The sequence below is a fragment of the Rattus norvegicus genome, chromosome 2, assembly GCF_021556685.1.
Source record: "Rattus norvegicus strain SHRSP/BbbUtx chromosome 2, alternate assembly SHRSP_T2T, whole genome shotgun sequence".
Taxonomy (NCBI): Eukaryota; Metazoa; Chordata; class Mammalia; order Rodentia; family Muridae; genus Rattus; species Rattus norvegicus.
In genome coordinates, this window is record NC_141535.1 from 125,260,577 (window position 1) to 125,283,351 (window position 22,775).

Below are 22,775 nucleotides of genomic sequence, written 5' to 3' on the forward strand. Positions count from 1 at the left end.
TGTGACTTCATGTGATTTCACAATGTGCCATCTGCAGTGTGAAAATGTGTCGTTGGTTTGCAGTCAGAGTGTTTTAATTTACTTATGAAGTTCAAACTACCAAAAGAAATTGCAATGTTTGCCTTCTTTTTCTTTAGAGTCCACGAAAGAGGAAGACGAGTCACAGCACAACCCCCGCTTTAGAGTATCACGTTGGGTGGGTGATGGATTCCAGGGACCATGGGCCAAGACCACCCTCTGTCAGGTACCTAGTTGGCAAGCACTCTCTCTCTCTCACTGTCTCTTCACAAGCTTTCTAAGCATTACTAAGTTGCTATTTGGAAGCATTTGGAAATTAATATATAGAGACTTAGACAACAGTGAGCAACCACAGAGCAGGAAAGAAGCACAGGTCCGCAGGGAACATGTGCAAGACAGACCTCAGAATAGTCCACCACGGAGTTCACAAGCCACCAAGGCTTCAGTGGGACATGTTTCCATTTCAGATCTTTCTCACAAAGTGGAGTGTTAGATTTGTAAATGGTGTGAGTATTGGAAAGCTTCCTTAGAAAGAACATACATTCCTCATGATATTTAGTAGGTTCCTCAGAGGTTATCGTTAAAGAGAATTTTTGTCCTAAATGGTTTTCTTGGAGTATATTAAGAATTTAGGAACAGAATATTTTATTTTCCTCTTGGGAAGAAACAATTTAGATAACCTATTAGCAGTATGTGTTTTTTTCCTTTAGTTTAACTTTAAAAAATTATTATTTATCTCATATGTGGGTGAAAATATAAACCATTACAGTGTTGTGTGTTGGAAACCTATTTTATGGGCCCCTGAGATGGCTTATGGGTAAAGGGCACTGCCATGAAGCCTGACAACCTGAGTTTAGCCCCTAGAACTCACAGGGTGGAAGGACAACCAATATCTCATAATCTGTGCTCTAGGGTCATAGAATGTATGCAGGTGCACCTGCACACACGATAAATGCTTAAAAAAATAAGTAAAGCCTGTTTTATGCTTGTAGTAGATATTTTCAGAATTGCTGTCTGATGATTTTTCTGTTTTACACTTTATTCTGCTGAGCCATTTTGCAGGCACCAGGAAGATTAATTTTATGAAAACAAGTGCTAGGGATTTCATTTTAAACTCACAGTCTTGAAACTTACTTTTCTCAATACTTATTTAGAGTATGATGCTCTCATCAAATACAGTGTCCTTAACAGATAAAATGTGTATTGTTCAACACACTGCTCTGTTTTGTTCCATGAGTAGGTTGTTTTTGTGTTTTTCTGTGTTTGTCTGTTGCTTTGTTACAGCATGTTTGGAGACCAGAAGAGAATGGTCAGTGACATTTAGTTTAGGTAGAATGTCTGTCTGTCTGTCTGTCTGTCTGACAGGGTTTCTCTGTGTAGCCCTGGCCATCATAGAACTCACTTTGTAGACTAGAATGGCCTCAAACTCAGAGATTTACCTACCTCTGCTCCTGAGCGCTGGGATTGATTATTGGTGTTTGCCACCATGCCCAGCAAAGGTGTTGTTTCTAAGAGCCATGCTTTTTCATGCTAATAATTAACATTCATAACTTGTTCATCCCGTCTCACTCCATAAACATCAACAGTGATGATGAATTAAATATTTACCCTGCTATGTTTCTATGATAGTCTAATAGGTTTATTATATTCAGTTAGAATTTTTTCCACTGTCTTCAATTTTTTAATTTCTCTTTTGTTTATATGTATGTGTGAGTGGGTTTCTGTGTACCATCTATGTTCAGGAGCCCCTGTAGAGCAGAAGATGGCTTGGTTCATCTGTAACCTAGGTCCTCTGCAAGAGCAGTAAATAATCTTAACCCCCGAGTCATCTCTCCAGCCCCTCTTCACCTCTTATTGCTTTTATTTTAGATTCACAATACACTTGTGTCCTAGCATTTAATAAAATCTCAGTGCTCAGGTCTCTAGTGTTTAACTTCCCTATTCTTTCCTCATTGTAGTCACTAGACACTTTTTACCTATATTTAAGCATTCTATTTCTCCTCAGCAAGGTCTCTGTTTACATGTTGTACTTACCTTTCCATTAGGAGGAAGAAGAGGAGGAGGAGGTGGAGGAGGTGGAGGAGGAGGAGGAGGAGGAGGAGGAGGAGGAGGAGGAGGAGGAGGTGGTGGTGGTGGTGGTGGTGGTGTGTGTAAGAAACTGTTTTACTATGTAGCTCAGGCTGGCCTCGAACTCAGATCAGTGTCTGTGTCATTAAAGGTGTGTGCTCCCATCTCTCAACATGCCTGTGATAGACCTGTGGACTGTGGTCTGTGATGGACCTTGCTGTGGTCTGTGATGGACCTGTGCTGTGGTCTGTGATGGACCTGTGCTGTGGTCTGTGATGGACCTTGCTGTGGTCTGTGATGGACCTTGCTGTGGTCTGTGATGGACCTGTGCTGTGGTCTGAGATGAACCTGTGTGCTGTGGTCTGTGATGGACCTGTGTGCTGTGGTCTGTGATGGACCTGTGTGCTGTGGTCTGTGATGGACCTGTGTGCTGTGGTCTGTGATGGACCTGTGCGCTGTGGTCTGTGATGGACCTGTGCTGTGGGTCTGAGATGGACCTGTGCTGTAGTCTCAGGCAGCAAGCATATCATGGCAGGTGTGCATGACAGAGCAAAGTCATTTTCCCCATGGCCAGGAAGCAACAGAGCAAAGCAGGCCAGGGTCCCATAATCCCTTACAGGCTTAGGACCTAAAGGCTCTCCCCTTAACCCAACCTCCTAAGGGTCCCACTGCCTTCCAAAGGCCCCACACTGGTGATCAGCCTTTGCAAACACTCAGTATCCAAACTATCACAATACTCTCAACTGAATTAGGAAGAAGTAAAATCTCAACTGACCTGAATAAAAGACATTGAATTGCTAATCAGAATATTCCCAATAAAAGTCTTGGACCAAATGGCTACATTAGTAAATTCCACCATGCATTTAAAGAAAACAAAACTACAGGGCTGGAGAGATGGCTTAGTGGTTAAGAGCACTGACTGCTTTTCCAGCTGTCCTGAGTTCAAATCCCAGCACCCACATGGTGGCTCACAACTATCTGTAATGGGATCTGATGCCCTCTTCTGGTATGTCTGGAGATACCTACAGTGACCTTAAATATAATAAATAATCTTTTTAAAAAAGACAACAAGAATTTTTTTAAAAAGAAAGCAAAATTACAAGTCACACTTTGTCTTTTTTAAAAGAGGGGTTGGGGATTTAGCTCAGTGGTAGAGCGCTTGCCTAGCAAGCACAAGGTCCTGGGTTCGGTCCCCAGCTCCGAAAAAAAGAAAAGAAAAGAAAAAAAAAAAGATAGACACAAAAGTCATTTTTAAAAATCCTAGAAAGTAAAATTGAGTAGCATATGGATAGAAATATTCACTATGGTCAAGAGAGTGGCATCCCAGGAACATAAAATAAATCCATGTAGCCTATGTTATTAATAGAACTAAAGGACAAAAAAAACCCATATTGGCCATTTCAATTGATGTGGCCTTTCATGATTAAAAACTCAGAAAATTAGAAATAAAAGGAAGTCTCCTCAATGTGAGAAAAGGTATTTTTGAAAGATGGAAATCAGAACATTATACTCAGTGGTGAGTCATACCACGTTTCCCACCACAGAAAGGAAGCGTGTGCTCCCTCCAGATCCTTAGCACTGTATGGAAGGTGCTATCCAGAGCTAGAACAGAAAACAAAGAAACAAAAGACATCAAATTGGGAAGGCAGATCACCCCTGTTACAGATAGTGTGAGTCTTGGAAATCCACCAAAAAATATTAAGGTTGATTTTGAAAAATACTGCCCCCTCAAAAGAATCCATTGTTTTCTCAAAATAGCCCAAATGAGCAAAATGAAAAGGAAATTTACAAAGCATTAGTATTATATTAGCACCCAAAAATTAAGTATTCAAGAATAAATCTAACCAAGGATGTGAAAAACTTTTATGTTCAAAACTATAAACCATGAAGCCAATGAGGTGACTCTGTATAGCCAGGTGTAGTGGCCCACTCCGTTAATCCCAGCTCTCAGGAGGCAGAGGCAGGAAGATCTCCGAGTTCAAGGCTAATCCTGTCTACAGAGTAAGTTCCAGGACATCCAAGGATACACAGAGAAACCTTGTTTCAAAAGCCCAAAACAAAAGTCAAATTGGGAGTGGTGTGAGAGAAGGAAGATGGTTCTGTGCTTAAAGCACTTAATACACAAGCCTCAGGACCTGAGTTCAGCCCCAGAACCCGTGTGAAGGTAGAGAGAACTGAGTCCACAAAGCTGTCTTTTGAGCATTACAAATGCTCAAGAATACCCTATATCCACTGTACATACACACAATATTAACCAATTTTAAAAATATGATGAAAGAAATGCAGAAGTCCTAAATAAGTGCAAAGGCATTTCATGTTCATGGGTGGGAAGGGGTAACACTATTATGACATTATTGGTACCCAAAGAATTTATAAATTGTCCACAGTCCTTATCAATATTCTCATAGCTTTCCCACAGAAACATTAAATTCAGTGTAATTGCAGCAATCTCTCAATAGCTAAATCTAACTTTAAACAAAATAATTAACTTAGGGCATTTCCTACGTTTTAAAGTTACTTCAGGTGAGGAGGAGCTTACTCAGCAGTTAAGAACACTTGCTGCTCTTGCAGAAGACCAGTTCTGTTATCAGCACTCAAATCAGGAGGCTCACAACTACCTGTAATTCCAGCTCCAGTGAATAAAAATAAAGACTTATTTTACATAAGTTTCCTTGGTCAGTAACAGATACATAGACCAATGAAATAGAATAGAAGCCAAGAAATAAACACATGTGTGCTCAGGTTTCTTTCTTTTTTTGACAAGGGTCTCAAGACTATTCAGTGGGGGAAATATATCTTTTCTTTTTTTTTTTTTCTGTTTTTCACCTGTTTGTTCCCGAAATTGTAAATGAATAAGTTCAGTAACGGGGCGATTGAAGTATTTGGCTCAGCCACACCCTTATTGAAGTAACTCCTCTTTTTTTTTTTTAATTAACTTGAGTATTTCTTATATACATTTCGAGTGTTATTCCCTTTCCTGGTTTCTGGGCAAACATCCCCCTCCCTCCTCCCCTTCTTTATGGGTGTTCCCCTCCCCATCCTCCCCCCCTTGGCACCCTCCCCCCAACAATCTAGTTCACTGGGGGTTCAGTCGTAGCAGGACCCAGGGCTTCCCCTTCCACTGGTGCTCTTACTAGGATATTCATTGCTACCTATGAGGTCAGAGTCCAGGGTCAGTCCATGTATAGTCTTTAGGTAGTGGCTTAGTCCCTGGAAGCTCTGGTTGCTTGGCATTGTTGTACATATGGGGTCTCGAGTCCCTTCGAGCTCTTCCAGTTCTTTCTCTGATTCCTTCAACGGGGGTCCTATTCTCAATTCAGTGGTTTGCTGCTGGCATACGCCTCTGTGTTTGCTGTATTCTGGCTGTGTCTCTTGGGAGAGATCTACATCCAGCTCCTGTCGGCCTGCACTTCTTTGCTTCATCCATCTTGTCTAATTGGATGGCTGTATATGCATGGGCCACATGTGGGGCAGGCTCTGAATGGGTGTTCCTTCTGTGTCTGTTTTAATCTTTGCCTCTCTATTCCCTGCCAAGGGTATTCTTGTTCCCCTTTTAAAGAAGGAGTGAAGCATTCACATTTTGATCATCCGTCTTGAGTTTCATTTGTTCTAGACATCTAGGGTAATTCAAGCATTTGGGCTAATAGCCACTTATCAATGAGTGCATACCATGTGTGTTTTTCTGTGATTGGGTTAGCTCACTCAGGATGATATTTTCCAGTTCCGACCATTTGCCTATGAATTTCATAAAGTCATTGTTTTTGATAGCTGAGTAATATTCCATTGTGTAGATGTACCACATTTTCTGTATCCATTCCTCTGTTGAAGGGCATCTGGGTTCTTTCCAGCTTCTGGCTATTATAAATAAGGCTGCGATGAACATAGTGGAGCACGTGTCTTTTTTATATGTTGGGGCATCTTTTGGGTATATGCCCAAGAGAGGTATAGCTGGATCCTCAGGCAGTTCAATGTCCAATTTTCTGAGGAACCTCCAGACTGATTTCCAGAATGGTTGTACCAGTCTGCAATCCCACCAACAATGGAGGAGTGTTCCTCTTTCTCCACATCCTCCCCAGCATCTGCTGTCACCTGAGTTTTTGATCTTAGCCATTCTCACTGGTGTAAGGTGAAATCTCAGGGTTGTTTTGATTTGCATTTCCCTTATGACTAAAGATGTTGAACATTTCTTTAGGTGTTTCTCAGCCATTCGGCATTCCTCAGCTGTGAATTCTTTGTTTAGCTCTGAACCCCATTTTTTAATAGGGTTATTTGTCTCCCTGCGGTCTAACTTCTTGAGTTCTTTGTATATTTTGGATATAAGGCCTCTATCTGTTGTAGGATTGGTAAAGATCTTTTCCCAATCTGTTGGTTGCCGTTTTGTCCTAACCACAGTGTCCTTTGCCTTACAGAAGCTTTGCAGTTTTATGAGATCCCATTTGTCGATTCTTGATCTTAGAGCATAAGCCATTGGTGTTTTGTTCAGGAAATTTTTTCCAGTGCCTATGTGTTCCAGATGCTTCCCTAGTTTTTCTTCTATTAGTTTGAGTGTATCTGGTTTGATGTGGAGGTCCTTGATCCACTTGGACTTAAGCTTTGTACAGGGTGATAAGCATGGATCGATCTGCATTCTTCTACATGTTGACCTCCAGTTGAACCAGCACCATTTGCTGAAAATGCTATCTTTTTTCCATTTGATGGTTTTGGCTCCTTTGTCAAAAATCAAGTGCCCATAGGTGTGTGGCTTCGTTTCTGGCTCTTCAATTCTGTTCCATTGGTCTGTCTGTCTGTCTCTGTACTAATACCATTCAGTTTTTATCACTATTGCTCTGTAATACTGCTTGAGTTCAGGGATAGTGATTCCCCCTGAAGTCCTTTTATTGTTGAGGATAGTTTTAGCTATCCTGGGTTTTTTTGTTATTCCAGATGAATTTGCAAATTGTTCTGTCTAACTCTTTGAAGAATTGGATTGGTATTTTGATGGGGATTGCATTGAATCTGTAGATTGCTTTTGGTAAAATGGCCATTTTTACTATATTAATCCTGCCAATCCATGAGCATGGGAGATCTTTCTATCTTCTGAGGACTTCTTCAATTTCTTTCTTCAGAGTCTTCAAGTTCTTATTGTACAGATCTTTTACTTGCTTGTTTAAAGTCACACCGAGGTACTTTATATTATTTGGGTCTATTATGAAGGGTGTCGTTTCCCTAATTTCTTTCTCGGCTTGTTTCTCTTTTGTGTAGAGGAAGGCTACTGATTTATTTGAGTTAATTTTATACCCAGCCACTTTGCTGAAGTTGTTTATCAGCTTTAGTAGTTCTCTGGTAGAACTTTTGGGATCACTTAAATATACTATCATATCATCTGCAAATAGTGATATTTTGACTTCTTCTTTTCCGATCTGTATCCCCTTGATCTCCTTTTGTTGTCTGATTGCTCTGGCTAGAACTTCAAGAACTATATTGAATAAGTAGGGAGAGAGTGGGCAGCCTTGTCTAGTCCCTGATTTTAGTGGGATTGCTTCAAGTTTCTCTCCATTTAGTTTAATGTTAGCAACTGGTTTGCTGTATATGGCTTTTACTATGTTTAGGTATGGGCCTTGAATTCCTATTCTTTCTAGGACTTTTATCATGAAGGGGTGTTGAATTTTGTCAAATGCTTTCTCAGCATCTAATGAAATGATCATGTGGTTTTCTTCTTTCAGTTTGTTTATATAATGGATCATGTTGATGGTTTTCCGTATATTAAACCACGTCTGCATGCCTGGGATGAAGCCTACTTGATCATGGTGGATGATTGTTTTGATGTGCTCTTGGATTTGGTTTGCCAGAATTTTATTGAGTATTTTTGCATCGATATTCATAAGGGAAATTGGTCTGAAGTTCTCTTTCTTTGTTGTGTCTTTGTGTGGTTTAGGTATAAGAGTAATTGTGGCTTCGTAGAAGGAATTCGGGAGTGATCCATCTGTTTCAATTTTGTGGAATAGTTTGGATAATATTGGTATGAGGTCTTCTATGAAGGTCTGATAGAATTCTGCACTAAACCCGTCTGTACCTGGGCTCTTTTTGGTTGGGAGACCTTTAATGACTGCTTCTTTTTCCTTAGGAGTTATGGGGTTGTTTAACTGGTTTATCTGTTCCTGATTTAACTTTGGTACCTGGTATCTGTCTAGGAAATTGTCTATTTCCTGCAGATTTTCAAGTTTTGTTGAATATAGGCTTTTATAGCAAGATCTGATGATTTTTTGAATTTCCTCTGAATCTGTAGTTATGTCTCCCTTTTCATTTCTGATTTTGTTAATTTGGACACACTGTGTCCCTCATTAGTCTGGCTAAGAGTTTATCTATCTTGTTGATTTTCTCAAAGAACCAACTTTTGGTTCTGTTGATTCTTTCTATGGTCCTCTTTGTTTCTACTTGGTTGATTTCAGCTCTGAGTTTGATTATTTCCTGCCTTCTACTCCTCCTGGGTGTATTTGCTTCTTTTTGTTCTAGAGCTTTTAGGTGTGCTGTCAAGCTGCTGACATATGCTCTTTCCTGTTTCTTTCTGCAGGCACTCAGCGCTATGAGTTTTCCTCTTAGCACAGCTTTCATTCTGTCCCATAAGTTTGGGCATGTTGTACCTTCATTTTCATTCAATTCTAAAAAGTCTTTAATTTCTTTCTTTATTTCTTCCTTGACCAGGTTATCATTGAGTAGAGCATTGTTCAATTTCCACATATATGTGGGCATTCTTCCCTTAGTGTTATTGAAGACCAGTTTTAGGCCGTGGTGGTCCGATAGCACGCATGGGATTATTTCTATCTTTCTGTACCTGTTGAGGCCCGTTTTTTGACCAATTATATGGTCAATTTTGGAGAAAGTACCATGAGGGGCTGAGAAGAAGGTATATCCTTTTGCTTTAGGATAGAATGTTCTATAAATATCTGTTAAGTCCATTTGGCTCATGACTTCTCTTAGTCTGTCTACGTCTCTGTTTAATTTCTGTTTCCATGATCTGTCCATTGATGAGAGTGGGGTGTTGTGTGAGGTGCAATGTGTGTTTTGAGCTTTAGTAAGGTTTCTTTTACGTATGTAGGTGCCCTTGTATTTGGGGCATAGATATTTAGGATTGAGAGTTCATCTTGGTGGATTTTTCCTTTGATGAATATGAAGTGTCCTTCCTTATGTTTTTTGATGACTTTTAGTTGAAAATTGATTTTATTTGATATTAGAATGGCTACTCTAGCTTGCTTCTTCTGACCATTTACTTGGAAAGTTGTTTTCCAGCCTTTCACTCTGAGGTAGTGTCTGTCTTTGTCTCTGAGGTGTGTTTCCTGTAGGCAGCAGAATGCAGGGTCCTCGCTGCGTATCCAGTTTGTTAATCTATGTCTTTTTATTGGGGAGTTGAGGCCATTGATGTTGAGAGATATTAAGGAATAGTGATTATGGCTTCCTGTTATATTCATATTTGGATGTGAGGTTATGTTTGTGTGCTTTCCTTCTCTTTGTTTTGTTGCCAAGACGATTAGTTTCTTGCTTCTTCTAGGGTATAACTTGCCTCCTTATTTTGGGCTTTACCATTTATTATCCTTTGTAGTGCTGGATTTGTAGAAAGATATTGTGTAAATTTGGTTTTGTCATGGAATATCTTGGTTTCTCCATCTATGTTAATTGAGAGTTTTGCAGGATACAGTAACCTGGGCTGGCATTTGTGTTCTCTTAGGGTCTATATGACATCTCTCCAGGATCTTCTGGCTTTCATAGTTTCTGGCGAAAAGTCTGGTGTAATTCTGATAGGTCTGCCTTTGTATGTTACTTGACCTTTTCCCCTTACTGCTTTTAATATTCTTTCTTTATTTTGTGCGTTTGGTGTTTTGACTATTATGTGACGGGAGGTGTTTCTTTTCTGGTCCAATCTATTTGGAGTTCTGTAGGCTTCTTGTATGCCTATGGGTATCTCTTTTTTTAGGTTAGGGAAGTTTTCTTCTATGATTTTGTTGAAGATATTTACTGGTCCTTTGAGCTGGGAGTCTTCACTCTCTTCTATACCTATTATCCTTAGGTTTGATCTTCTCATTGAGTCCTGGATTTCCTGTATGTTTTGGACCAGTAGCTTTTTCTGCTTTACATTATCTTTGACAGTTGAGTCAATGATTTCTATGGAATCTTCTGCTCCTGAGATTCTCTCTTCCATCTCTTGTATTCTGTTGGTGAAGCTAGTATCTACAGCTCCTTGTCTCTTCTTTTGGTTTTCTATATCCAGGGTTGTTTCCATGTGTTCTTTCTTGATTGCTTCTATTTCCATTTTTAATTCCTTCAACTGGTTGATTGTGTTTTCCTGGAATTCTTTCAGGGATTTTTGTGACTCCTCTCTATGGGCTTCTACTTGTTTATTTATGATTTCCTGGAATTCTTTCAGGGATTTTTGTGACTCCTCTCTATGGGCTTCTACTTGTTTATTTATGATTTCCTGGAATTCTTTCAGGGATTTTTGCGCTTCTTCTCTGTAGGCTTCTACTTGTTCTCTAAGGGAGTTCTTCACGTGTTTCTTGAAGTCCTCCAGCATCATGATCAAATATGATTTTGAAACTAGATCTTGCTTTTCTGGTGTGTTTGGATATTCCGTGTTTGCTTTGGTGGGAGAATTGGGCTCTGATGATGCCATGTAGTCTTGGTTTCTGTTGCTTGGGTTCCTGCACTTGCCTCTCACCATCAGATTATCTCTAGTGTTACTTTGTTCTGCTATTTCTGACAGTGGCGAGACTGTCCTATAGGCCTGTGTGTCAGGAGTGCTGTAGACCTGTTTTCCTGTTTTCTTTCAGCCAGTTATGGGGACAGAGTGTTCTGCTTTCGGGCGTGTAGTTTTTCCTATCTACAGGTCTTCAGCTGTTCCTGTGGGCCTGTGTCTGGTGTTCACCAGGCAGGTCACTTGCAGCAGAAAAGTTGGTCTTACCTGTGGTCCCGAGGCTCAAGTTTGCTCGTGGGGTGCTGCCTACGACCTCTCCGAGGCGGCAGCAACCAGGAAGATCTGTGCCGCCCTTTCCAGGAGCCTCCATGCACCAGGGTTCCAGGTGGCATTTGGTGTTTTCCTCTGGCGTCAGGGATGTGTGCAGAGTGCAGTCTCTTCTGGTTTCCCAGGCGTGTCTGCCTCTCTGTAGGTTTAGCTCTCCCTCCCACGGAATTTGGGTGCAGAGAACTGTTTATTTGGTCTGTCCCTTTAGGTTCCGGCAGTGTCTCAGGCGCAGGGGTCCTGCCGCTCCTGGGCCCTCCCCCACAGGAACCCAGAGGCCATATACAGTTTCCTCTTGGGCCAGGGATGTGGGCAGGGGTGGGCAGTGTTGGTGGTCTCTTCCGCTCTGCAGCCTCAGGATGCCCACCTGACCATGCGGTGAGGTCTCTCTCCCACGGGGTTTGGGAGCAGAGAACTGCTGCGGGCTGGGTTTGGGACTCCTGGTAAACACAGGAAGTGCCCGGTCCTAGAGGAATTTTGCCTCTGTGTGTCCTGAGTTCACCAGGCAGGTCTCTTGCAGCAGAAAAGTTGGTCTTACCTGTGGTCCCGAGGCTCAAGTTTGCTCGTGGGGTGCTGCCTACGACCTCTCCGCGGCGGCAGCAACCAGGAAGATCTGTGCCGCCCTTTCCGGGAGCCTCCGTGCACCAGTGTTCTAGGTGGCGTTTGGTGTTTTCCTCTGGCGTCAGGGATGTGTGCAGAGTGCAGTCTCTTCTGGTTTCCCAGGCGTGTCTGCCTCTCTGTAGGTTTAGCTCTCCCTCCCACGGGATTTGGGTGCAGAGAACTCGAAATATATCTTTTCAATTAATGGTGTTGGGAAAATCGAATATCCACATGCATTGCTGCTGAACCCAGGTCCTTGCTGAATACCAAATTTAAAAAAAAACACTCCAAGTAAAATTTTTAAGAACTAAATAAACCAACTTAGGGGCTGAAGGGCTGGAGAGATGGCTGAGTGGCTGAATGTACACTGCTCTTACAGAGGACACAAGTTTAGTTCCCAGCGTCTGATGAGCATTCACAAGTGCTGGTAACTCCAGTTCACAGGAGCCATTATTCTCCTCTGGACTCTAGTCACCTGCACTCACACATGAGCAATTAAAGGACAATCTTTAAAGGACAAAAGAAAGTTAATTTTAGAATATGTAAAACTTAAGTGGACATTTCTCTAGAAAAGGTAAGGTATACAAGTAAAACCCCAGCACACGAAAAGAATCGTGACATAGTCTTTGACTAGACAAAAACTAAAAGAATAAGGAAAAAACCTACAATGAGATACCACTAGGTCAAGCGAACTAAGTCGTGTACCCCAGAGTCCATGTATTGAAGCCTTAAGCCCTCTTGTGAGTGTGTTTGGTGATAGGGCCTTTAAGGAGGCGATAAATGAGGCCGTGAAAGCAGCATCATGTTGTTGTAAAGTGCATTTTCTGTGTAAGGAGGTTTATAAGAAGTCATAGAGACAACAGGCATATTTCTTTATGCCTCAACAAAAAGCAGGACATAGCAAGATGGGAGTCACATGAAAGTCAGGAAGTTTACCAGAAATCAGCTCCGGTTGATTGGGGGGTGGGTGGATGCTGAGGATCAAGCCCCAGGGCCCTGTGCCTATTAGGCAATGGCTCTGCTAGTGACTTCCCTTGCCACCGTTGGTTCTGAAACAAGGATTCATAATGGAGCCCAGGCCAGTCTAGGACATACTATGTAGAACATGCTGGCCTCAAACATGTGACCTCTTTTTCCTCTGTCTCCTGCATGCTGGGATTCCAGGTGTGAGCCACCCACCACACGGAGTGTCCTAGTTTGCTTCTCTGTTGTGGTGATAAAACATTGGCCAAGATCAACTCAGCAGAGGAAGAATTTATTTCATCTTACAACTCCCAGGTCACAGTTCATCTCTTAGTGACATGAGGACAACATTTCAAGGCAGGAACTGAAACAGAAACCATAAAGCACCACTACTTACTGGTTGCTTTCATATACCCTGGGGGCTGGTCCCTCCTACATCAGTCATTAATGCAGAGAATGCTCACACAAACTCGCCCATAGATAAGCTCTGGTGGAGGTAACCCCTCAGTTGAGGCTCTCTGCCCACACTACCCTAGTGCGTGTCAAGCTGACAGAAAACCAGAATACCTTTCTACTGGTCATCTTGTTCTATAGCATCTAGCCTCTAGGATTTAAGGAAATATGTTTCTGTGGTTTAAGCCAAACCATTCTGTTCTGTATTGTTATAGCCTATACTTCATTGTAGAAGTATGAAAATTTCTGAAAATGTTGGTGAGGAGGGAGACAAACTGGAATCTTCTTGCATCGCTAGTGAAGATATAAAAGCTGAGTTCAGCATTTTTCTCAAAATGTTATATAGAATTACTGTATAGCCTAGCTATACTATTCCTAGATGTCTACCCAGAGGTATTCTGCTCATGTGTATTTGGGCATATATGTATATGTGTTTTGTGTGCATACAGGTGTTCATAAGTGTGTTCCATTCATGTTTTGTTCAGGATAACTTTAGTTGTTATTCCTTAGACCCTCTCTGCCTTTTTTCAATACAGGCTCCTGGACTAGCCCTGAACTTGTATAGAATACACTAGGCTGGTTCCCTTGTAAGGCCCATAGCTATGCCTTTATCCATCTTTCCCCACCACTAGGATTACAAGCATGTGCTATGGCTTTCTGTTCAGCCCTTTCTGGAAGTCCTAAAAACATTTTTCCCATCATACTGGTTTGATGAAAGTAACATGGAAATAAAATGAATAACTTTGAGGGTAGGAAGGAAAGTAAAAGTTCATGGTTAATAGGTAAGAGTTGGACATGCTAATAGAGTCTGGGGTAGGATAGTGGTGGTGATCATGCAATGCCAATGAATTATAAGCTTATAAATAGTGTTTAACATGGTCATTTACATTATATATTTTAACATAAGCACAAAAAAGGCCATTACTTTATTAGAAAGGTCTTTAAGTATCAGTGGGAGAAAACCTTTAGGTATTTGCCTCTGACAAATTCAAAGTTTGTAACTCATTTTTGCTTAAAAACTCAAGTGTTAGCATTGGCAATACTCAATAATTGTCTTGATGTTAATGACCAGTCAAGGCAACATCTCACAAATAATGAAGCCGGGAGAATATAATCATCATTGACTTTAATTAAGACAGTGCTGTGGCAGGTAAGATAGCTCAGCAAATAAAGGCACTTGCAACTGACCCTGATGATCTGAGTCTTCCCCGAGGACCCACTTAGTGAAAAGAAAGAACTGGTGTGTGTGCATTGTCCTCTGACCTCTCCCTGTGGACTGCAGCATGCATGTGGAAGTGCACACGCACATGTGCACACACACACACACACACACACACACACACACACACACACACACATGAATACATACATATTTTTTAAAAACAGTGCTCCATGAGAAAGCTGCTATTTTACCTCACAGCTTAATCACAAGGACTTTACCACAAGACATCTGCTTTTTAATAGACCATGAAAGCATTGTGTTTCTATTTCTTTTCTTTAGACTGTAGTTAAAAACAAAAACAAAACAAGAAAGTTCACTGTCTTGACTATTCTTGTGTGGGTGGGTACGCACCCCCATGTATGTGTGTCTATAAAGGGTAGAGAGGTCAGTATTGGTTGCTTCCTCTGTCACTCTCCACCTTTCCTGGTTTGACACGATCTTTCACAGAACTGGAGCTTGCCATTTTGGCCACAGTGTCTGATCAGCGAGCACCAGGATTTGCCTAGCTTCCCAGTCCCCGGAGTGCTGGGGTTGTAGATGTGTGCTCTGTATTGCCTGAGCGTTTCCCAGCCCAAGCTTTTTCAGGGTGCAGTGATGAAGGTTTTAAGAACATTCCTGGGCTGGAGAGATGGCTCAGTGGTTAAGAGCACTGACTGCTCTTCCAGAGGTCCTGAGTTCAAATCCCAGCAACCACGTGGTGGCTCACAACCCTCTGTAATGGGATCTGATGCCTTCTTCTGGTGTATCTGAGGACAGCGAGAGTGTACTCACATACAGAAAATAAATAAATAAATCTTCCCACCATGCAAATCTGGAGCTCCTGTGCTTTTGTCAGACAGAAAAGATGAGTGCCCCATGGCTGTGATTTCATAAAGTTAATTTTTCCACTTAACCAAAAACATCCAAAAGTGGAAGTTCTTCCTCCTCATTGCAGGCACACAGTAGGAAAGAATACAGTCACTAGTAAACTGGAGCACGGCCTCAGCTTTTGTCAGCACACCATTACTTTTTGTCCAATTATGTGGAAACAGTTTGGCTTTGCTGGCTTTGGGAAGGTTCTCCTGTACCCACAGGGCCTGCACTTTGAAAACTGCTGATGTCTTAGGAAGGTCTTGGTGGCAAGGTAGAGTTGGAGGACTCGTGAATCCAAGTGGAAGAAGAGGAAGGCCTAAGCTTAAACAATGGGTTCACATGGAAACAGCCAGGCAGCAGCTTCTTCAGAGGAAGACTGGCTTAGGCAGATGGAGGTGTGACTTTAAGAAGGTGAGCTTTTTGGTTTCACCATGTTGGATTTTCTCTCACATTTCCATCTTCGATTTTAATCTAGTTAATTAAGTTGAGGTTTCACAGTATTATAATGCTGAGAAGAGCCTAAACTGGCAATTAACCTGGGAGAATAAATGATGGATTTTCTTCTTATCTTCTTGGAGTCTAGTGAATTTGTGACATTGTTCTGAGTGATCCTGTGTGTGACCTGTGTATCATTCCTCTGTCCCCTGTGTCAGTAGGTAAGACTAGTGCTGCACCACTCCGCAGTCAGTGATAGAGAAAGATCAGTGCAGATTCCGTTATGTGTACACAGGCACATAGAGGATGGACCTTGATGCCGGGACTATTCGTCAACTCCTCTCTACCCTACTCACTGAGGCAGAGGTTTTTGGTCAAAGCCAGAGTCACTGATCTTGCTGATACTGCTAAGCTGCTAGACAGGATCTTCTGTGTCCACCTCTGAAGCTGGAAGGGCAGGCGTCTTCCTGGCTTCACAGGAGTTCTCCTGAGGAGAGTCCAGCCCTCTTGTTTTGGGTGAACCACTGATATACTTCATTTTGAAGACTTTTTCCTCTCCTCAAACAGCAGTTCAAATGTTTCACCTTCAGAAGCTGCCCCACTCACAGGAAGCTGCAGCTGCATGCCTCAATCATTCCCAAAGTTTGAGCATCCTTCTCATGAACTCCTGAAGGAAAATGGCTTTACCCAACAAGTGTACCAGAAGTATCGTCGAAGGTGCTTAAGTGGTAAGATGCCTGTCCTGTGCAAGCTGTATTGCTGTTACAGGAGATTCTAAAAATTAAATTGTCACTTCATAGCTGGCCAAATAGTCTTACCTTTCATTTATGTTTTCCTGTGCTTTTTTAAAGTTTAAACACACTAGTAAATGAATCTATTATATTCTTCTTGTTACTGTTGACAAGTATTCATAACTTGAACAATGTGTCCTCAATTTGGAGGAATCTCAGTTATGGTTTTAGTGTTGTATTTTTGTTTTGTTTTTACTTTTTTCATTGTGAGTTATATAAAATGCTTGCTATCTTGGCATTTTATTAACTCTTTCCAGAGAGAAAACGCTTGGGAATTGGACAGTCACAGGAAATGAACACCCTCTTTCGTTTCTGGTCCTTCTTCCTCAGAGAGCACTTCAATAGGAAAATGTATGAGGAATTTAGACAACTTGCTTGGGAAGATGCAAAAGAGAATTACAGGTCAAACGTTTCTTAATGCTTTTTTTAAATTATTTTAATCACAATTCGAGTTTTGAACTGTGAAAAATAACCACAATGTAACTGGAATGAGAATTGTATTTGTCTTCTGTTGCTAAATAATAAACAACTCCTAGACTCAAAACAAGCATTTGTTAACTCCTAACGGGTGAGGAGGGGTCTTCTGGGACCCATCTCACCAGGGAACCCCAGCCTGAGGCTCCTCATAAGGTATTTCCAGGGCTGGTCTTTCCTCAGGGTCTTCTCAGGCCTCGCCCCTTGGCTGTTGGCCAGAGTATCATTTCCTGCTGCCTCTCCACAGAGTATTTCTCAGTGTCACTACTCGCTACTCGCAGAGCAGTGATCTAAGAAAGAATAGCAGCTTCCAAAGCAGGAGCCTCATTGAATAACCTTTCCTTAGAAATGACAGCATCTCTTCTACCATACGGTATTGTTCATACAAACTGGCCCAGGTACAGTAAAAGAGACCTACATGAGATTGCAGATCACAGAAGATAGGGTCAGCAGGGATTCAGTCTAGCACCGAGCTGAAAGTTCTCTCCTACCTAGAGAAATGTCTCAGTGAAGAACACTTCAGTTCCCAGCACTCACATCAAGTGTCTCACAAATGTAACTCCAGTCCTAGAGGATCAGATACTCTCTGACCTCCAAGAGGGCTTAAACACATGGGGTGTACATACAGCCAAGTAGGCACACAGACACATACCCCTAAATAAAAAGAAATGTTAAAACCATTCTCTCTTATGCCCCCTTCATTGTGGACTTCCCTGCACATGCATGGATAGCCCCAGATTAATGCATGCTGAGAGCCGATGCAGATTTAAGACTTCTTGAGATGACAATCTACCCATACAAGCAAGACTTCTCATGCCGAATGTCCTGTCTGTTCTCATTCTGTTCCTCTCTCCTCAGTGGCTCTGCCCCTGAGTGGTGGAACCCTGTTGTTTTTTTGATCCACAGTCATATTCTTGTCCCAGGTACTCTAGGTGGTTATAAGAAGATGCAGGGAAATGCTTTTTTGATTTGTAAAGTGACTTCATAGTCCTCTTGTCAATAGACCTGCTAGGAATATACTTTATAACCACCCAGCTAAGCATGTACCATTATAATTGAAGAGGTAAAAATGTGGACTTTTCAGATGGAAGAGTGTATTCAAGAAACAAGCATGACATTTAAACTTTGCATTAAGAAAAATCTAAAACACTTCCAATGTCCTTGAATCTTTTCACCACTTCTTAGGAAATAACACTGTCCTGCCCTCATTAGAAATTTGAGTTCCATTCCAGCGTCCATGAGCTGAAGCAGGCAGAAGGATGGCAAGTCCAAGGCCAGCTAGGACTGCATAGTGAGTTCTAGGGTAACCTTGAGTATAGAGTGAGACACTGTCCCAGAAGGCGAAACAAAGAAATACCTCCTGAACTGCTCTCTTGTTACGGTGTGTGCCATGCTCGCTTGCACAGTATACACTGTGAGGTGCTTCAGTATTCTAGCAAAGTCACAACTTCGTGCTTTTTCTTTCCTTTCCATAGGTATGGGTTAGAATGTCTGTTCAGGTTTTATAGTTATGGACTGGAAAAAAAATTCAGACAAGAAATTTTTAAGGATTTTCAAGAAGAAACCAAAAAAGACTACGAATCTGGTAAAACAAACACTCACTCACTTTGGAAGTTGTAGACTTGAATTGGTCAATAACTAGGAAAGGAAAGCAAGGTGACTCAGTGGGTAAAGGCACTTGCTGTCAGACCTGGCAACCTCCCTGTAACCTTACCATAATGCAAGGGAAGAACCTACTCTGAAAAGAATCTCCCCACATGTGCACCTTTGCCTGCACATGTGTGCACATCCACACATGTGTGCACACACACGGATATACACATGCATACATGTGCACAAACACACCCATAAACACTCATATAATTTAAAAAATAAGAAAGGAATTTGCAGATTTTTGTCTTTGGGACAATCGTTTAAGATAGCCCACTGTTGTAATTCTTGGTGAAGGTGGGGCACCCTGCAGTAAGAAGGCTCCTCCTGTTAGGTGCCTTGACCTTACAGAGGTATGTGTCAACATTAACTTCTCAACAGACATGGCTGCTCATTGGTACTCCTTCTCATGAGCATAATAAGGTATGCTTGGCAAGGCAGAATTATACCACAAGGAGTGTAGGCTGTGGTCCAGACCCCTAGGTCTGAGCCTCTTCCCCTTTCTCAATAGCCATGTGACTTAGGCCAGTTCCTCCACCCTCCAGCTCCAGTGTTCCCATCTGCAATGCAGGCAGAAGGAACTATCCCACCAGGTTGGGTACATGTGGTTCAGATGAGTTTGATATTTGATAGTACCTGTTAAACGATCAGTAGATATTAACTGCCACCACTGCTAATTCACTGTGTGTGGTTTATTGCCAGTGGGATCATATGCACAATAGGTTTGTTAATTCCATATAACATAAATTCTTTTATTATTAAGGTCAGCTGTATGGACTGGAAAAATTTTGGGCCTATCTGAAATATTCTCAATCTAAGACCCAGTCTGTTGACCCAAAACTTCAGGAATACCTCTGCAGTTTTAAGAAGTTAGAAGACTTCCGTGTTGATGTAAGTTTTAATTTCTTTTCTCTATTGTTTTTATCACTTGTATGACTTTATAACTTAACAGACTTTCATAATGTTAATCTTAAATTTGAGGCTGTTAACTTTGAACTTTTAATTTTTGACATTGAACTTTGAAAACACGCCCAAAAATAAATAAGAAAATTACCATATACTTTTTTCATTTAGATTTCCAAAAATTGGGGGATGCAGAGATAGCCCAGCTGGTAAAGAACTTGCCACACCTATGTCAGGTTTCCCCAACACCCATATGAAAGCTGAGCACAGTCGGGTGAGAGTGTGGGAGCAGAGACAGGTGCCTTCCTGATGCCCAGTGGCCAGCAGTCTACCCCACCATGAGCTCCAGGGTTAGGGAGAGACCCTGTCTCCAAAGATAGGTGGAGGCTGACAGAGGGAGACGTCTGCCATCAACCTCTTGTCCTCACATGAACTCGCACACAGACAGACACACGCACACTCATGAACACACACACACACACACACACACACACACACACACACACACACACACACACACACACCTTGTTCTGTGGGGCCTGTGTGTTCTCACTCTGCATGGGCAACAGAACCAGATCCGCACACTCCAACTGCCTCTCAGCCATTTCTTTTATACCCTGTCCTCTTTAGCTTGATAGAATTGAAGTTCCAGAAACCTGTAATTTAGCAGTTAGATTTATATGTTAAATTATCAATCCATAATTCATCCACACAATAAATTCACTGCTGACTGATAAAGATATAAACTGCCTACCTAGACAAGATAAAATTGACCTATTCACCTAAATCTGAACCATCCTCCTCTGTCTTGATCCCCTCCTTCCTCCTCTCTCCTGCCTTACAAAACCTTGTCCCTGCCCCACTCTCTACTGTCCAACTGTATATCTCTTTGACAACAACCTACAAGCTTTGGACAGTTTTCTGTGCTAAGAATTGAGCTGAGGGCTTGTACATGCTGAGTGGGTGCTCACCACCAAGCTGCATTCTCAAAGATGCGTCAAGGTTTATCTTCTCTTTCAAACATTATTTGGTTTGAGCATGTGTGTTTGTACATACCGTAACAACGCACAGAGCCCAGAAGAGGGCTTTGGATCTCCTGGAGCTGGAGGATGTGGGTGCTGAGAATCTCAACTATGGTCCTCTGTAAGAATAGCCAGTTCTCTTAACTCCTCCTTCTCCTCTTCCTCCCTCTCTTCTTCCTCTTCCTCCTTGTCCTCTTCCGATACCTCCTCCTTTTCCTTTTCCCTCTCCTCATCCTCCTCCCTGTCTTCTTCCTCCTCCTCTTCTTTTTCTGTTGTTTTGTTTTTGTTTTTGTTTTTCAAAACAGGGTTTTCTCTGTGCAGCCAATCTTAGAACTTGCTCTCTGCAGATCAGGCTGGCCTCGAACTCACAGATATCCTACCTGCCTCTGCCTCTAGAGTGCTGGAATTAAAACATGAGCACCGCCTGGCAGCAACTTTCTACTTTTTAATGTGCTTTTTCCATATAATTTTTATATAGTGCGATGACACATGCATTTCAAGGTTCTTCATAATGAAATTAGTGTCAGGGGTAAGCCCAGTGTGCATGCTGCTCTGGATTGGATGGGTCCCTGGCATCACAAATTAAAGCAAGACTGCTAACTGGTGGGTACTTTATTTGATTTGATTTCAAGTGGAAAAGAAAAGGTTATATCAAGAAAATTACAAAGAAGGAAAGTGGAGGAGGAGAACCCTAAAAAGTATAAATGTTATGCTTGCCTTGACGTCAGCCACAAATATAAACCCTCAGTTCTAAATATAGCAGAGGACAGGAAGATGGTTTTGTTGTTTTAATTCATTTTTCAGATTAAAGAATATTTGTCTAACTATACACATATTGTTAGATTTGTAATGGTGTAACTGAAACAGACCCCAAAGCAGACATTTTTTTCTTTTCTCCATCTTTATTAAATCAGTTATTTCTTATTTACATTTCAATTGTTATTACCTTTCCCAGTTTCCAAGCAAACATCCCCTTAACCCCTCCCCCTCTACTTCTGTATGGGTGTTCCCCTCCCCATCCTCCTCCCATTACCGCCCTCCCCCCAACAATCCCGTTCACGGGGTTTAGTCTTGGAAGGACCAAGGGCTTCCTCTTCCACTGGTGCCCCTACTAGGCTATTCATTCAAAGCAGACATTTTAAATGTCCCTGTTCCTGCTTGCATTATGGATTTGACTTTAGTATTCTTGGTAATACTGTCTAGTCCCTCTAGCATAGGAATCCTGGATGAAATGTCAAACTGGCTGGTGGCTGTTTGACCTGTCACCTTTTCCATTCAGCTGTCATTTAACCATCAGAGCTGGAGAAGCCTAGAATAGGAGCTTGGTGATAAAGAAGGGACTGGAACTGCAATGCATCCAAGAAGCTAAAGGAAGGTCAATGAGGAAGTGGTCTCTGTACTTATGCCCTGACTTACAGGAGAAGCTTCTCACGTCTATGCTGACTGAAGTAGCAGTCCCGTGTGCCGAGGAAATATAAATGCAGTCCCGCTAAAGTCTCTAAGCACCAGCTCCAATCCCCTGGTTAGAACTTCAGGCTTAGACTCTGAGGGAAGTAGCGAAAATGTCTGCTCTGCTGTCTTTCATGCCTTGCAGCCCCCTACCAGTGAGGAATTTGGAAGAAAAAGACATCCATCTACTTCTGGGGAGGAGAGTAGTCACCACACACTTCCGTCCCACTGTTCAACACCACCAAGTGCTGCTGAGCCTGCATCTGCCAGGGAGCTGCAGTCCCAACAAGGATGCGCAGGAGAAAGGCACAGGAGCCCAGTGACAATTCACAGTGACAGTACGGCCTTGACCTCTAGGGGTGAAGTACCAGGGAAGCGATGTTGACACAAAAGTCGTGTGTTCTTGAAGTCAGCATTGGCTTCAATGTGTATGTGGGTAGATCTTCTGATGTTTAATTGTGATAATCAGAAAAACAAAAAGGAAGAAAGATTGTGTCCTTTTTTTCTAGCAAGATGAATTCCCCATGTTTTCTCTGATTCCACAAACAAGGCCTGGTTAACCTTAGGATCCTGTGGGACCTTTGCCGTCAGGTTTCCTTGAAGGGCACTGTTTACAAGAACAAAATTCCTTTATTACATTTAAACACACACAGGAACACCTGACGTTCCGGCACATTCCTCTTACAGGAGATACAGGGTGTTGTAGTCATCTACAGAGTCAGTCGTCTCCCTGCCAATCCCTGTTTGAACATGTCAAAAGCAAGGGGGGTTATGTACATAGGTTTTAAATTCAGAAACGGATATGAAACATACTTTTATTTTTTTCTTGTATATACTTAATTTGAAGGAGATTTTCCTTTCCTCCCTCTCCCTTTTTTCCTTCCTTC

The 22,775-nt window shown here is 42.0% G+C and overlaps 1 protein-coding gene across 1 annotated transcript; it reads left to right on the forward strand.

Moving 5' to 3' along the window:
• Window positions 1-64: 64 nt before the first annotated feature.
• Window positions 65-22,370, forward strand: Larp1bl (La ribonucleoprotein 1B like). The gene is made up of 6 exons (NM_001109182.1): window positions 65-244; window positions 16,167-16,327; window positions 16,648-16,792; window positions 18,340-18,449; window positions 19,278-19,405; window positions 22,034-22,370. The coding sequence occupies exons 1-6, from the start codon at window positions 204-206 to the stop codon at window positions 22,271-22,273; spliced, it is 825 nt and encodes a 274-aa protein (NP_001102652.1). The 5' UTR covers window positions 65-203; the 3' UTR covers window positions 22,274-22,370.
• Window positions 22,371-22,775: the final 405 nt, after the last annotated feature.

Excerpts from the sequence above, each read along its gene's own strand:
- Larp1bl (NM_001109182.1), top strand. The coding sequence starts at position 204 with ATGGATTCCAGGGACCATGGGCCAAGACCACCCTCTGTCAG. Across the intron at positions 245-16,166 it reads CCAAGACCACCCTCTGTCAG|CAGTTCAAATGTTTCACCTT; the intron begins GTACCTAGTTGG and ends CTCCTCAAACAG. Across the intron at positions 19,406-22,033 it reads TAGAAGACTTCCGTGTTGAT|CCCCCTACCAGTGAGGAATT; the intron begins GTAAGTTTTAAT and ends CATGCCTTGCAG.